We start from the raw sequence: 14,591 nt of genomic DNA, 5'->3' as shown, positions 1-14,591 counted from the left end.
CAGGTCAAAGAGTTTTTTCAGACATTATCTGATCCGTTTCAATGGATATTTATTTACATACACACAGTGAATGTGAACTTTGCTTTATGAAAGAATAAATCTATTACTTGCCAATGCAACAGATTTTTTTTTTTCCAGTATTGTTAAAGGTTTGCATTTGGATTATTACGGTATTTGTGTGATAATAAAAACGACCAAAGAGGGAAACGGTGACTATGTGCTTGCAAATGTATTCTGCAGTGTTTGTGCCATGAAGCATGAGCTTCTAAGTTATGTAATTTAGTAAAAAAAGTCTCCTTAAATAAAATGTTAAATAAGTGCTTTTTATTACCAAACCTTAAGCGGGTTCCCAGTAATGCCTGAAACGGTCACTAAAAAAAAAAGAAGAAAAGAAAAGAACCTATTGAAACCTAAAACTGATATTTTACAGGAAATTTTAAATGGCCTCTGACTGGGACGAGACCTTAAGTCAGTTATTCTGTCCGACAGTGATGTCTGCAGCTCAACCATCTATTTCCAGCTTGACACATACTGAGATGATATTTGGTGGGTTGGTAGCTGAGTATCATCCCAAATACGTACTTTCAAGCGCAACACAACGTGTTTTTGACGAGCGATTTGCATTCCTTCAAAGAATGCCGGGCCTTGAATTTTGCTGGTTATTAGCATGTTTTGCAGTATGTTGTGGTGATTAAGATCAGTGACTGAGCCGTGTCGCTCTGAGGGAGGTGACTCAAATGAACAAACCCTACAGTATCAGCTCTGCGTGACTTCCTGCCTTTATCTTTGGCCTTATGTAACGCCTTCCTCTCTATCAGCTTGACAAACAAATATTCCTCTCTGTTAAAAGCCATTGTTTATCTTCTCTCAGGTGGGCCGGAAATCAGAGCTCCACAACAAATTTATCCTGCACACAGCCATGTGGTAAATTTCGAGCGACTTGTTTGAACCATAAATGTCATGTAATGTTAGCACTTCTCTACACAGGGACGGGTTTCAGGACATTCTCAGAGAAGTGATTTAGTATTTTAAAGCTTTTGTTGGTTAATCATTCTTATTATTACACATTTCATTCCCTCTTTTTTGGCAGGAACATGGGCCTTGTGCACGTGGAAATGCAGTTTTTTTATTTACAGATTCTAACATTATTGTTGTGAACTTGGCATTATTTTAGCAAAGGCCTTCATCCACATGGAAACACCAAAAAACGATCCAAATCACTGCAGTAACTACGCCAGACCTGTATGTGGAGTTGTAACGCCGCCACAAACATATGGGCGTGTAAGCACGAAGATCACAGAGAAATCTTAACAGGACCAACATCATATGTCTGCCAAAATAACCGTGTAATGTGAAATTGACAACAGTGTAAAGGTTTGTAGATTCACTATTAAAATAAAAGAGCTGTCCCACCTCCTACGCAGATTTTGGCGTCCTAACTCAACTCCAGTATTTTATTTCTTTTTTTTATGTCCATGATTTACCTAAAGTTTTAAATATTCATACAGTAGTAATGTTTGCAGGTGACACAACCCTGACATATGCGCATTTAAACTTTTAATCACTGATTAGAGGAGGGAAATGTTGGACTAACTGCATATAATAAATGGTTTGAACTGAATAAATTATCTGTACATGAAAGGAAATCTCATTTTAATATTTTTATTTCTTTATAAAAGTTTTGCCCTTCTGAAGCATTTTGTTAGAACCAACATTTCACACTTCATCTGTGCTTTAGAATACAAATTTTAGTTTTCACACTTTATATTAATGTTTTTTTTTCAAATATGTTTTTCTTTATAAAATGTATTCAAATGAATGGGATATACCTGAGCAGATCCAGCCTTATTTCATGACAAATTCCAATGTTTATCTTATTTGACACATTTACTTTAAAAATATTATAAGAAAAATGCTTGAAAGACTTTTTTGATTTGGTTCTTCGCAACTGCTTTTATTATGTACTTCTGCTTCTTTTAGTTGTTAATTGCATTAGTGACTTCAGAGTAGCTGATCTATCTCTTTAACTCTCTCGGCTGTTCACCTGTGAGAGAAAATGGACAGAGAAAAATGCATTTTCAGTTTGATATCACCTGAGGGAAGGAGTGTCAAACCTGTTCTAATGGATCTCACGTTCGGTATGAGGGTGCCGCGCATACTTTCTCAGAGTCTCTGAGCAGGAAACACCACCGCAGTCTGACTACTTTCTAGTCAAAGGACAACTGTCCTTGAAGTCTAAACAAACACACACGACCAGGTAAACTGATATCTGGTATTTCAAAGTAACATTGCTGTGTTCTTACAGCAACAGGGATGACAGGCAACAGAGTTATTGTTGTAAAACTAAAAAGAGGAAATATGCGACCAGTAAGCTAGTGGTCTGATCACAGACACAACTAAAAGACATTACGCTGAGATAAAAAGGGAACTGTAACTGTCCGTGATATGATTTATCACCCTTTATTATCATCGTCATTCGTTTTTATTTCTCATTGTTGGTGTCGCCCAATTAACCCATAAAACAGGCTCGCAGCAGCCCGCTTTACATTGAAGCAGACCCAGAGATTATTTTTGAACAGCTGTCTGATTCGAGGTCATCTTCATCAATCAGTAAAGTCACTTCATGTAACTAAAAGTAGTAACTGAGCAGGCTGCACACACCCACACACACCCACACACATACACAGAGGGCTCACTTTGATTAGCCAGCACCACAGTACGCCCCAGGATGACTCGGTGGCTGTGATTCAGAGCCTCGGTGGACATCAGGAGAAGATGAAGAGCATGTGTTTGTGACTGATGGCCACCGGGGCTGTGCAAACACATTCCCCCAAGAAGTAGGATTTCCCTGAAGAGGGCACATGCAAGGCTCCACATCCAAAACACGGCCCATTTCTTCCTTTCAACAACTAAATAACTTTTGTAGTCTACCTGATTCAAGACGAGCGCCGGAGCGTAGTGTCGTTATCAAACAACAATGGCTCTTAGTTTTGGGGTGGTAGTAGCTGAGCGTTATAACCAACGCATAATTTGATTGCAACACATTGTGCAACGTCTGTGCTTAAAACTTTGCCACTAAGTCTTGAAAACAGCTCTATTTGTCTGTTAGCAAAATATCTCATGAACCACTGGATGGATTTCTGTGAAACTTTTACAAAGCAATCATGGAATATGCTTTTACAACTGAATAATTTATGGAGTCAACCCAAGTCAAGATGGCCACCATAGCTAATCAACCTTAGCCAACACAAAAATACCTATACTTCAGTGAATTTTACTTATACTGAGGTAAATTTTGGTGTGGCAGTAGCTGACAGTCATTCACAACGCATACTCTAAGCACTAACAAATCATGTGAGATATCAAAAAGATTCATCAAAATCTGTTTATTAGTTCTTAAGTAATCTTTGTGACAGACAGAAAACCATCATCTCTTTGGTGGAGCTAATCACACAAAGCTGAGCTTACTCATCCTGTAGAGAAAGCAAAGACAGAAAGCAAAATGGAGGAATTGAAACTGAAAATGGATTGTAGGTAAAAGCTGAACAGGAGGTAAAGTATCGTTTGTTGAAAGATGAGAACATGCAAACCAATATTCTACCTTCACCATGCTCAGGGCCCCCCATGTTTGTGATTTGAGTGTTTCCTACAGTGAAGGGCCCCCAGCAGCTGTGTCACCCGACTGTCTCACTCAGAGGGTCCAGTATGACAAACCTGCATGTCCATCAGCTGCCAGAGACAGAACTAGAAGAGCAGGAGAAGCGCGCTCCTTCCTGCAGGTCGCTCCGTGTCTGCAGCAGAGGAGCGGCTGTGTGCAGACAGAAAAGGCACTGCCGAATGGGGCTTTGACCTGTCCGTTGTGTCCGGGGTGTCAGCAGTAAAGCGCCGTGCAAACACTCCACTTCTAAAAATACAATATGAGTCTTCGGTGCGTGTTGACTCTCCTCCACCTTTGTGTCTGTGCCCTTTCAGTCATTACGACTGGAGGGTTCAGTGAGAGGAGTCAAGTCTGTTCGCAACAATTCTCTGTAATCAACTAAAATTACGTCTGTTATCAGACTAATGCAAAATAATGATAAAACCTACAAACATATTTATAAACCAGTGTAGGATAGATACTATCAATGTTGTCTTAGGCTCCCTTCACACTTTCTGATGACCCCGCTATGGCTGGATTACAACAGTTTTGAAAAATTAACTGTTATTATTTTTACACCCCTGAAACACTCGCCTTCACCCTCACAGTTCTATATTCTATCAGTGGCACGTTCCCACAGTGATCCTGCCACGAACGCCCGCAGTCGCACCGTGCGATCTTGGACTGCATCGGGACGCAGCTTGAAGATCACGTGGCCACACCAGTACTAGTTACTGGCATATGGATGGCATAGACTGGTTGTAGCAGCCATGCAGCTAAGAGCATTGCAAGAACTTACTTGGAGTGCTGCTAGCCTGGGCGTGGACGTGACGAGGTTGCCGCCTAGAGATGAGGCCAGCGTGACCTGTCCTGCTTTAAAATCTTAACGACCTGAGCCAGGCCCTTCTGTCCATGATGCATGTCATGGCCACACTCACTACACTGCCCCCGCTCCAGTTAGGACCTTGATGCTTTACCACCAGAATGATGGACCACCTCAACCAGCCCACTGTGTTCCTTATACATAATGAGGGCTATTCAGTATTATTTGAATAAGATGTGAACCTCTGTGGTTGTTAATTTTGTAAGGGCATGTCTGCGGGTCATCACGGAGAGCCGATGACTCATTTTGCACTTGATAAAGTATTTTAGTTATTTAAACACAAGGCGAGAAGCATGCTGGCTCCGCAGGTAACCCAACCCTGCATACCAGGGATGTCATCACATATGGGAAATAATCAAGCATGCCTTTCTGAGAATTGAAACAGAAAATATCTCAGTCTCTGCTGAAGATTTTGTAATAACTGACTAAAGAGAAGCATGAATACAACTGCAGACACACAATCAAAGGAATAAAACAAAGATTTTCTTCTTTTTTTTTTAACAGTCGGCCTTAATGAGGTAGAACCCTCAATAATTTCAGGAAGAAACAGTGTTACAGTTGTTTAGCAGTATTAAAAGTTACAAATGTTTGTAATAAAATCCTTCCTCTCCTTGTGCGAGTGTCTAATTCAGAAGTAATCCTTTTAGAGCATGCTGCTATTTTTATTATAAAGGAGCCCTTAATTACAGTCAGACAGGGACTAAAACAACAGTTAAGTTTATACTTAATGAGTAGCTGCTGAAAATGACCAGCAACCATGAGATTTCTCTGCTTTTCATCATTTATATATTATATATTTTCTAATATTCAATACAACACTGAATAAATGCTTACAAGGGATCTTGGCCTCTGAAATAGATGCTGTACTGAGGCAAATTATTATTTTTTGACTGCTTTGATAGGGGCTGAAAAACACAAGGAGAATACTGATGGTCACAACAACAAAGGCTGGGAAAGAAGTTCATTTTTATTTGATCTTCTGCTGCTAAATAAAACAAGTCTTCACCAACAGAAGGAATACATTAAAAAATGCATCACAGGTGGATGAAGGAAGTCACAATCCCCAGCCAAGAGTGCAGATTATTACAGAGCAACTCAAAAACTCCAATTTGGGGATTTTTTATCGTAAGTCACCTGATCATTTCAGACCGGAGGTAAACACAGAGCTGATCTAAAAAAAAGAGACAAATAAAATAAATGACTTCTTGTCCAACTGACACCAAAGGGCCTGTAGATGCCTGCACTTGTAAAAGCCCCAATCACAGTCCGGCCCCAGTCTGATTCCTCAGCCAGCCTGAGTCCAAATTTGTAAAAGATTCAGAACAGCTGCTGGCAAAATATAAAAAGAAATGACAGGAGTCTATGGCAACACACTGATGGTTTTAAAGGTGAGTTGCTACAGTCTGGACATTTTTATCACCCACCGCTGAAAAGCGAAGGCAGATAGTAATGTTTTATCTTGTGTTTTTTCAGGGTAAGTGCATGTGTGATTGTGAGTGTGTGTGTGTTATAGAGAGAGGGAGAGAGAGAGAGAGTATCTGTTGCTAAAATATCTCGTGAACCACTGGAAAAATTCTCATAAAGCTCGCAGAATGAAATCATTGGATGCACATATACAGCCAACTGTCCTTAGAAAACACAAATATGACTATAACTCAGTCAGTTTTACAGATATTGAGCTAAAATTTGATGCATCAGTTGTTGAGAGTTATTCACAACGCAAACTCACACGAGATTGTGCACAATGTTATTTTCAAGGATTGACCGAAAGTGCTACGGCTTCATCACTTCTCAGCATGAGATGATTTTAGTCTACTACTCTGGCATGAATGGCAGGGGGGATGTGTATTCCTTTAAGAAATGATAGACCTTTAATTGTTCTAAATGTTGACACTGATTGACACAGCTGCATTCAGGGTATCAAATCAGAAATTATATTATGCTCATTTAAAAACAACTTATACTCATATTAAAGCTGTCAGAATATTAAAAGACCATAAAAGTTGATAAAAAGCTGAAATTTTGTCAGGTGATGGGCAAAGGATCCAATGTTGGATTTGTCCTGAGCTCACCTGCATGCTGAGTCCACACAGGCAGGATGAGTGAATGCTGCTTGCACTACAAATGGAAAAATTGCAAAATCACACATATCTGTTCATTCTGATAAATAGTCAACAAATCTAGTGTTCCCCAGCTTTGCTCTGCATATTTTAGACGTTCCTCTACTTCAACATGTGGAGGAGAAACCTGATTGGAAACGGATTGTTGGTTTGAAAGAGCATCATAAATTTCTGCCTAGGTCCGACATGTTTATCTGCACCACGAGGCTGTCGCCAGAACCAGGGTAAGTAGAAAAGTGAGTGAGCGGTGTCCAGGGCTCTGTGCCTCATTCGGTTGTGTTTTCTGTCAGGTGTAGAGTGGGAGGGGCTGCTGCATTTCTTCTCCTAATGATTTACAGGACGGCGTGCGGAGGATGAACCACATATATTTGGTGCGAGAACACCTAAGCCAGACTGAAACTCTCAGACAGCCTCATACATCACGTTTCCTACTTTCTGGATTCCCCCTTTCGCCACAAAAACTCTGAATACTTCTGCATTCATCTCGTTTCTGATCACAGCTAATTCTCAAGGAATTTCCCTCAGCTCAGATTTCGCCTTGATAACCAGCAACTTGGCTACCGTTTGCTAAAAGCCACCCGCACACAGCCTGGGAAATGAGCAGCTAATTCCTGCAGAAGCTCCCATCCAGCCCTCCTCACTGCAGAGCCAATTTGAACCTGTTTTTATTCTCCGTCCAAGCACTCTGAGAACTGATAGCTTGTCTCTGCCGCAGCAGCAAATCTGCCTACTACCTGCTCAGTGCTAGAGCTGCAGCTGGGAAGAATTACACGCTGCTACAAACACCCGCCTGGCTGGCAGGAGCACGATGGAACCGCATCTCGTGTGCATTACTGTTACATATTACAAGAAATCTGGTAAAAACAAAGAAATGTGCCTTGCTTTTTTTCTTGCTATAGACAAGGAGGTTCTGGGATGTACAATCTGTTAAATTCCAGGATTTTTGTTGTTGTTATTTTGTCTTTTCTGCCATTTCCTGCAAGAGCAGCCGACTTAATGACAAGTTCCAGCTGAAATGACCGAGTCTCTGCCTGTCTGTGTTGGTTCCTTCACGCTCCCCTTGTACTGGGGCTGCTGACAGAACCGCAAACATGAACTCACAGCGTTTTAACAGTGAACGGAAACAGAAAGGACGTCCACTGCTTCCTTTGACCTTGAGAGGCTGAGGCGTGCGTGAATGGAGCGCACACGTTACAGACCGGGAGGGATGGAGAGGGTATGGCTGTGTGTGTTTGTGTGTGTGTGTGTGTGTGCTTAATTGATCTGTCTATGTCACAGAGGTGCTCGGGAGCAGCAGCCTGCCGAGGCAGCGATCGATCGGGGCTCATCGAACAGAAGATCAGGCAGAATCTTGTTGCTAGAAATTGTTCCGTAACAATATTTTGTTGCGAAATTGCATGGTTGTACCAAACGCTGCTTATTAAAGGCATAAGCAGTAATGTTTTTGCTCCTGTCTGTGAGCACGTGTGTGTTTGGCTGTCTGTAGCGTCAGCAAAATATTTCATGAACCACTAGACAGATTTTCCTGAAACTTTCCGAAAGGAATCATTTATACACAGCTGACTAACTTTTGGAGTCAACCAAATTCAAGATGGCTGCCACAGCTAACTGACTTTAGTCTACACAAAAATGGCTTTAAATTTGGTATGGTAGTAGCTGATAGTCATCCTGAATGCATCCGGTCATCGCATGAGATCTAACATAACTTTATTTACTTGGTTTGACCAGTACTCTACAAATCGATCATTTCTCATCAAGAGATGATGTTTCTTTGCTGAAACTGATGTGCATTCCTTCAAGGAATGCTAGGTCTTCAATTCTCATTTGTGTTTTCTTTTTCTTTTTAAAATGACAGAACAATGAAAGGAATACCGTGTAATTGGTCTTAATTTAAAAGCCTGACAGAATTTGCTGAACCATTCATCCATCAGGGCAGTGAAGTGGAGGGGGGGCATCTTGGATACCGGTCACCACCTAACAGTTGCCCCTCTCTGTTCGTGGCCTACGAAACCAGCCAGAAATGGAGACATGTACGCACCGCTACACTGTCGATGCATCATTGGGTCATCTTTCTATTCTTAACGCAGCAGGGGAGGGAGGTGAAGGGGGGGGGCTGCTGAACACTGCGTGATTACTTGGCTTTGTGAATCAATAGCCAAGAAGATTAAACCGGGCTGCCATGCCTGAGCAAAGGGAGGAAGTCACAGGTGGCGTTTCCCTCCGCGTCTCATTCGGCCCCCTGCCTCTATAAAGTGCAAGTGGTTGTGACAACAAGGCAACAACAGCTGCCAAACTGCTGAGAGAGAGACACGGGAGCGGTACTGAGGGACACTGAGTCCAAAATAAGTGCAGCTGTGACCGGCCAAAACAGCTGATCAAGCAATGATAGCTAAACTTCTCACTGTGTAAAAGGAAATCGGAAAGACTTCTGTAAGACGTTAGACTGGTGGTCGTACCTCAGATTAATGCAGCAACAGGATCATGGGTCCCGTCATGGTCTCGGGTTGTTTTGCTGATTTCATGAACTTAAGATTCTATAAGAAGTTTTGTTATGTTCAGATCGTGCTTCCTGTATTTCCTGCGTGTTTCCTGGTTTGTTTCTGTAAACTTTGCTTTCCGCTCTCTTACACCACCCTCATTTTTGCAATTTTGCAAATCATCCCACCTGTTCAGTGTGCATTCGCGCTGCCTTCCGTTTCCCTCGGAAGTCAGGACTCAGATCTGGGAATGACATCACAGCCAACCTATTTGTGTCCCAGTTGCAACTCAGAAAACCAGCAGGTTTTGCTAATTATTGGGCTCAATCACCATTATCAGTAACTATTATCAGTAACTATTATCAGAATTACAAACTGATAACAATGGATTTCTCTGCATTTCATGCATCAAACAGAAATATGTGTGTAACTAATTTAACGGGACTCAAACTCAAAGTTTCTTTCTGCAGATACCACAACTTCAAGCTGGTCAGGAATATCCAACTTTTTGAGTCAGAATTCCAACCTCAGGAGAGATTCCAGTTGACGTTTCCAACTTGGGAATTCTGACTTCCGAGTGCAAAAGGAACACTACGCCTCTGGTTTTCAGTTTTTTTTCTTGTTTCTTTTTGACTGTTGGTGACAAACCGCACGCAGCATTTGAGAGGGAGTTTTGAAAATGTTTTTGAAACGTTCTCAATTCGCAAGGCGTGTCGTAGGAACATGTTTCAGAACATTCCTTTGCCAAATTTCTCTCAAAATAGAGACCAAGTCATTGCGGGTGCTGGAACTTGTCTAAAATCCTTCCCAATTTGTTTTCTGTGACTGAGAAAGTGTTTGAAACGTGAGACAACTCTGCAGCTTCTTTTCATCTGTCTTGACATCTGAAGACAAGACATGATTGCTGGGCTGGAGCGAGGCAACATATTTACGTATATGGTCTAGATTTCTAGTTGTCGAGTTGTCACATATAACTATTCCACCACTGTTGCACGGCCTTGTAGTGACTGATGAGCCATTGTCTCAAGCATCAAAAATTGCAGATTTTGTCACAAGGATGTCATGTAAAAGTCGTGAATCAGTGATATTAAAAGAATCCATATTCCCAGCACATTTTGGCCCAAATTTCGCTGTGAGAAAATGTCAATTGAGTCTAATTCCAAGTGAAAATTTCAGTTATTTTCTTGCCGTTTTGTGTCGCTAACTAGCTGCAGCCCGGTGAGAGACTGGCTTTAGCCTTCATCGTTTACTGCTCTGCCTTTTGTGTGTTTTTGTTTTTTAGGTTGACTGAATAAAGTCAACGCGCTTCACTCCCACCTGCAGTGAACATTTGGGACCCTCACTTATCCCACTGTGACATGTTCAGTATCAGCCTGATGTGTGAGCCGAGCTCAAGTCATTAGTCTCACACAGCAACTGTGGCCTCATTCCTTACAGGGCTCATAGTGACTGAGGCAGACTGACACCCTGTCAGGACCAGAGCAGCGCCTCTGTGTGTGGGGTAGGATCATGTTTCAGAAGAGATGGGCAGCTACACACCGAAGAATCAACACACACGATCAGAGAGCCGTTTTGAGCTCCCAATCAGGCTGCAGCTCCACCGTACATCCAGCCTGTCTGACCTCCAATAATTATTTTGCTAGCTTCCATTATGAGAGATAATTCAAGCCGTTAACTTTTCTAGTTTCTCTTAAAGCTCATGAGCACAATAACCGTAGTATGTTACCAGGAGGGAAAATGTTCTCTCAGATTTCTCAGTCTGGTTAACAAAAGGGCTTAAATCTCCCCCCGAACCAAAAGGTAACACCATCCAGGTGAGCCCCTTCTCTCTTTCCTTTCTTCCATTAACCTCCCATGCCCTCTGCAGCCTCGGGCCTGTCCTCTTCACAGCTTTGTGAGAGTCAGTTACTTCAGATAGTGGTTGCCTGGGGGTTGTTGACACACAGATCTGCTGTTTCTTTTTTTTTTTTTTTTTTTAAGGGTTAAAGCTTGTCCTGGGTGCTCTAACGGGCTGCTCAGCTGAACGGGGCTGGAGTGCTCCGGGCTCAAAGAGCATGCCTTTCCTCCAACCTGACACACAGCTATGAACACATCATCCTCTCAGTTCTCGGCAAGTCAAACACACACACAGCTGAGGCGGGCGCATAGCTCGGGTCGGTTTTGTAAGCTGGTTTCGAAAAGCACCTGTGTTGCCAAATAGCAGAATTAAGTGGCCGTGTGGAGGCTGAGCTCACCGCAGGGTAATTTCTTTGCATTGTTCGTCAGTGTGTAAACACCAGTTAACACAGCGCATGGCAAATAATAATCGCTTAATGCCGCCGAGGAGAGATCGGCTTAGAGTTTTTACAGGTTGATGAACAAGATATGGGCCAATTTATTTTAGAGAGATTTAATTTAGGAGCAGAAACGCCGCAGCAGGTCCAAGAGGCCTTTCCGGCGCTCAGTCAGAACCGCGTTTCCTAAAAGTTAACAACTTCCATTTACCTCTAGATATGAGACATTTCTCATTGCAGCAGGTCTGATAAAGAGCCAAAAAAAAGAGGCAGAACTAATTCTTTCTGATCCCGACAATGCTTTTTTCTGTGACTTGTGGGTGGTCAGCTCGACCTGGCGGTGGAGAACGAACCTCATCGCACGCGATGCCCACTGGCTGTAAAACATCTACGCCGGCAGTTTACGTTCCCAGGTGGACCCGTGTTGCCAGGGCAGAGAGGACATACGGAATTAGCCGGATCTGCAGGTGCTCACAGAGGAGGGAATTGTTCCCTCCGGGGGGGAGGGAAGGTGAGGGGTGGGGAACACCGGACTTGCAAACTGTAAACCCGCTTGTGCACACAATGACATCATCCTCCTGTAACAGTCTTTCGCACCTAAGTTCCCGGTCTGCACGCACCCACTCTCACAACTCGCAACCCCGCCGACCAGAATTCCTCAGGACGGTGTGAGAAATGGGTCACCTGGGTATCAGGGGCCAAGCGGAGTACGGGCCGGGACAGATGGAGCCTGGACAGGCTGAGTAAATCACATTCTCTTTAGCCCGGACCTGTAAGTCCTGCAGAGATTCACAGCTGCAGATGTGTCTGAAGTGTGTGTGTGTGTGTGTGTGTTTTAGTGTGTTTGTGGAGGGTGTTGCAGCACCCCAAATGGATGCAGGAGGACATGCATGTCCAAATACATAGCTAATGAATTAATGAAAAAGATTTCATTTGTGTTACATAGGTTTAAAATACAATATTTTGAGCTTTGTGAATCTGGTCTATAACCCAGCAGTGATATTGTATATCTGTGTGAAAGATTTTACAGCTCAAACACTTTACCACAGCTATGTGTGTGTGAGGCTCCTAAAATGTTGCTGTGGTCATAACTTATGTAAGAAACCAAAGTACACAGAATAAGCAGTCAAAAACCTGTGCCCAATTTCCGGAAGGTTCACATAAACGCAAAGGCTGCAGCAGATATCACCTGGAGAGTTTAGTTTGGAGTAATAACCACTGTCAAAAACATTTACTTAAAAAAAATAATTTCAAAAGCAGAGGAGGAAATAAGCACAAGACACAGAAAATATAGATTTTGGGTACTAAGCTGGATTACTGCAGGTTGAAATGAGCTTAAAAAAAAAGAGTTGACTTTTTCACTGAAAACATTACAAACTTTTTTCCAGCTGGATATTTTTGTCTTTAACCCTCCATTCAACCTCAGTTAGCTTAGGAACACCAAGTGAAGTAGAGGAAAACACTGAGCTGTGTTCTTACCCCCACCCCAAACCCCAAACGTGCCTGCTTGTCCTCAATGGCACTTTGTGCGCAAGTTTGTCGGTGTCTGAATGAGTCTGAGTGCACAGCAGACACAAGACGGGGTGCTGTCCGCCCGTGCAGGGCGTGGGATCTCCCTAAAAGGTAAATTTGGTTGAGGTACTGAGGGGCACGGGAGACCCGGCCCCGCCCCTGAGTCGTCAGGAGTTGTGGAAGCATGCATACAGTGTTTTCCTTTCTGATGGTCAGGCCCTGCTGACGCTGCTCTGAGGAAATGCCTCTCCCACAACTCCATCACTCAAGTCAGCATGTGGCACGCTGCTACCGAGCAAAATGAAACAGCTTCGTTTTAGTCGGTGAATACCTTCAAAACTCATCTGGAGTGGGCTTCTACTTTGGGTTTGGAGTTAAATGAGCTGAAGTCTGAAAATAGATTCAGCTTTAATCCAAAAATTTAAAAAGTGTAAGGGATGTCTTTAAGTATTTATTGTGGCCCATCGCCAAGAGGCCCTGTCTGTGTATGAGTGTCTGTTACCAAAATATCTCATGAACCACTGGACAAACTTAAATGAAACTTTCAGAAAATATTTACTGAATGGACAAATACAGCTGATTACCTTTAGGAGTCAACTGAATTCAAAATAGCTGCCACCGCCAACTGACCTTATAAAACACAAAAGATCCCTGTGATTCAGTAAATCAAACAGATATAGAACTAAAATTTGGTGTGGCAGTAGCTGAGACTGATTCCTATCCCATGTTTTGAGCACTAACAGACTGTGCAAGATTTTTGTTTAAAATGTTGCCTTTAACTATTAGAGTCAACTGTGTCTGTCTGTTAGCAAAATACGTCATGAACCATTGAATGGACTTTGATGAAACTTTCAGAAAGTGATCATTGGATGTACATCTACAACTGATTAACATTTGAGGGGAATCCAATTCAAGATGGCCGCCACAGCTAATCATCATTAGCCAACAGAAAAATGGCAATAACTCAGTCATTTTTTCTGCTATTGAGCTAAAACGTTATGTGATAGCTGCTGGCAGTCATCTGTAACACATGCTGCATGACATCTTGCAATATTGTATGAGATTGCACGTAATAAAACGTTTAAGGTTTCACTAAAACAGCCACTCCATAATTTCTGAACATATGACGTTTTAGTCTACACATCTGGCATGTAAGGCAACAGGCAATGCATATTCCTTCATCTTTAATTTAGTTAATGTATTGTGTTTAGAATAATATTTGTAAGCTCAAGTCTTAATGAAAATCCTGAGTGTAAATTGTGAACACACACACAGCTGGATTGTGTTTGCAGGGACTTAATCTTCAGAGAGCGAGATCAGAAGGCAGATCTGGGGTGACCACAACTGCTTTCCGTAGTCCTTTTCATTTAAAATTAGAGTTACAGCGTAATTACTGTCATCGGAGAGAAACTGCGCTCGGGTGTCGAGCTAACTCCGCTCACACGCGTAATTAAGGGATTAAAGGAGACTCACCTGTTTGCAACAAGCCGCTGCCACTGTCTGACACTTTGAAATCCAGCTGGATGTCGGGCAGGACGCCTGCAAACAGGAGAAAACAGAAAAAGGATTTCAAGGCACAAATATTAAACAGGATCACTGCAGTCTACCGGGATTACATCTAAATCAGTTACTTAGGAAAGCCTTCTGTTGCTTCTGACAATTAAAGGTGGCACATTATGGAAATGTTCG

At 42.4% G+C, this 14,591-nt stretch overlaps 1 protein-coding gene across 4 annotated transcripts in view; it reads right to left on the bottom strand.

The window, feature by feature from the left end:
• The window catches only part of spns2 (spinster homolog 2 (Drosophila)), an 81,816-nt gene that overhangs the window by 40,989 nt on the left and 26,236 nt on the right, over positions 1-14,591 (bottom strand). For all 4 annotated transcript variants that reach the window (XR_001808504.3, XR_001808505.3, XM_017412679.3 and 1 more), the window contains exon 2: positions 14,376-14,441. Coding sequence is in view for 2 of the 4 variants with exons in the window: in XM_017412679.3 (XP_017268168.1) it covers positions 14,376-14,441 (66 nt within the window). In the remaining 2 variants the exon portion in view is untranslated. The remainder of the gene's footprint in view (positions 1-14,375; positions 14,442-14,591) is intronic.

Source organism: Kryptolebias marmoratus, linkage group LG13, assembly GCF_001649575.2.
Source record: "Kryptolebias marmoratus isolate JLee-2015 linkage group LG13, ASM164957v2, whole genome shotgun sequence".
Taxonomy (NCBI): Eukaryota; Metazoa; Chordata; class Actinopteri; order Cyprinodontiformes; family Rivulidae; genus Kryptolebias; species Kryptolebias marmoratus.
The sequence above is the reverse complement of the archived record's forward strand: the minus strand, read 5'-3'. Positions and strand labels throughout refer to the sequence as shown.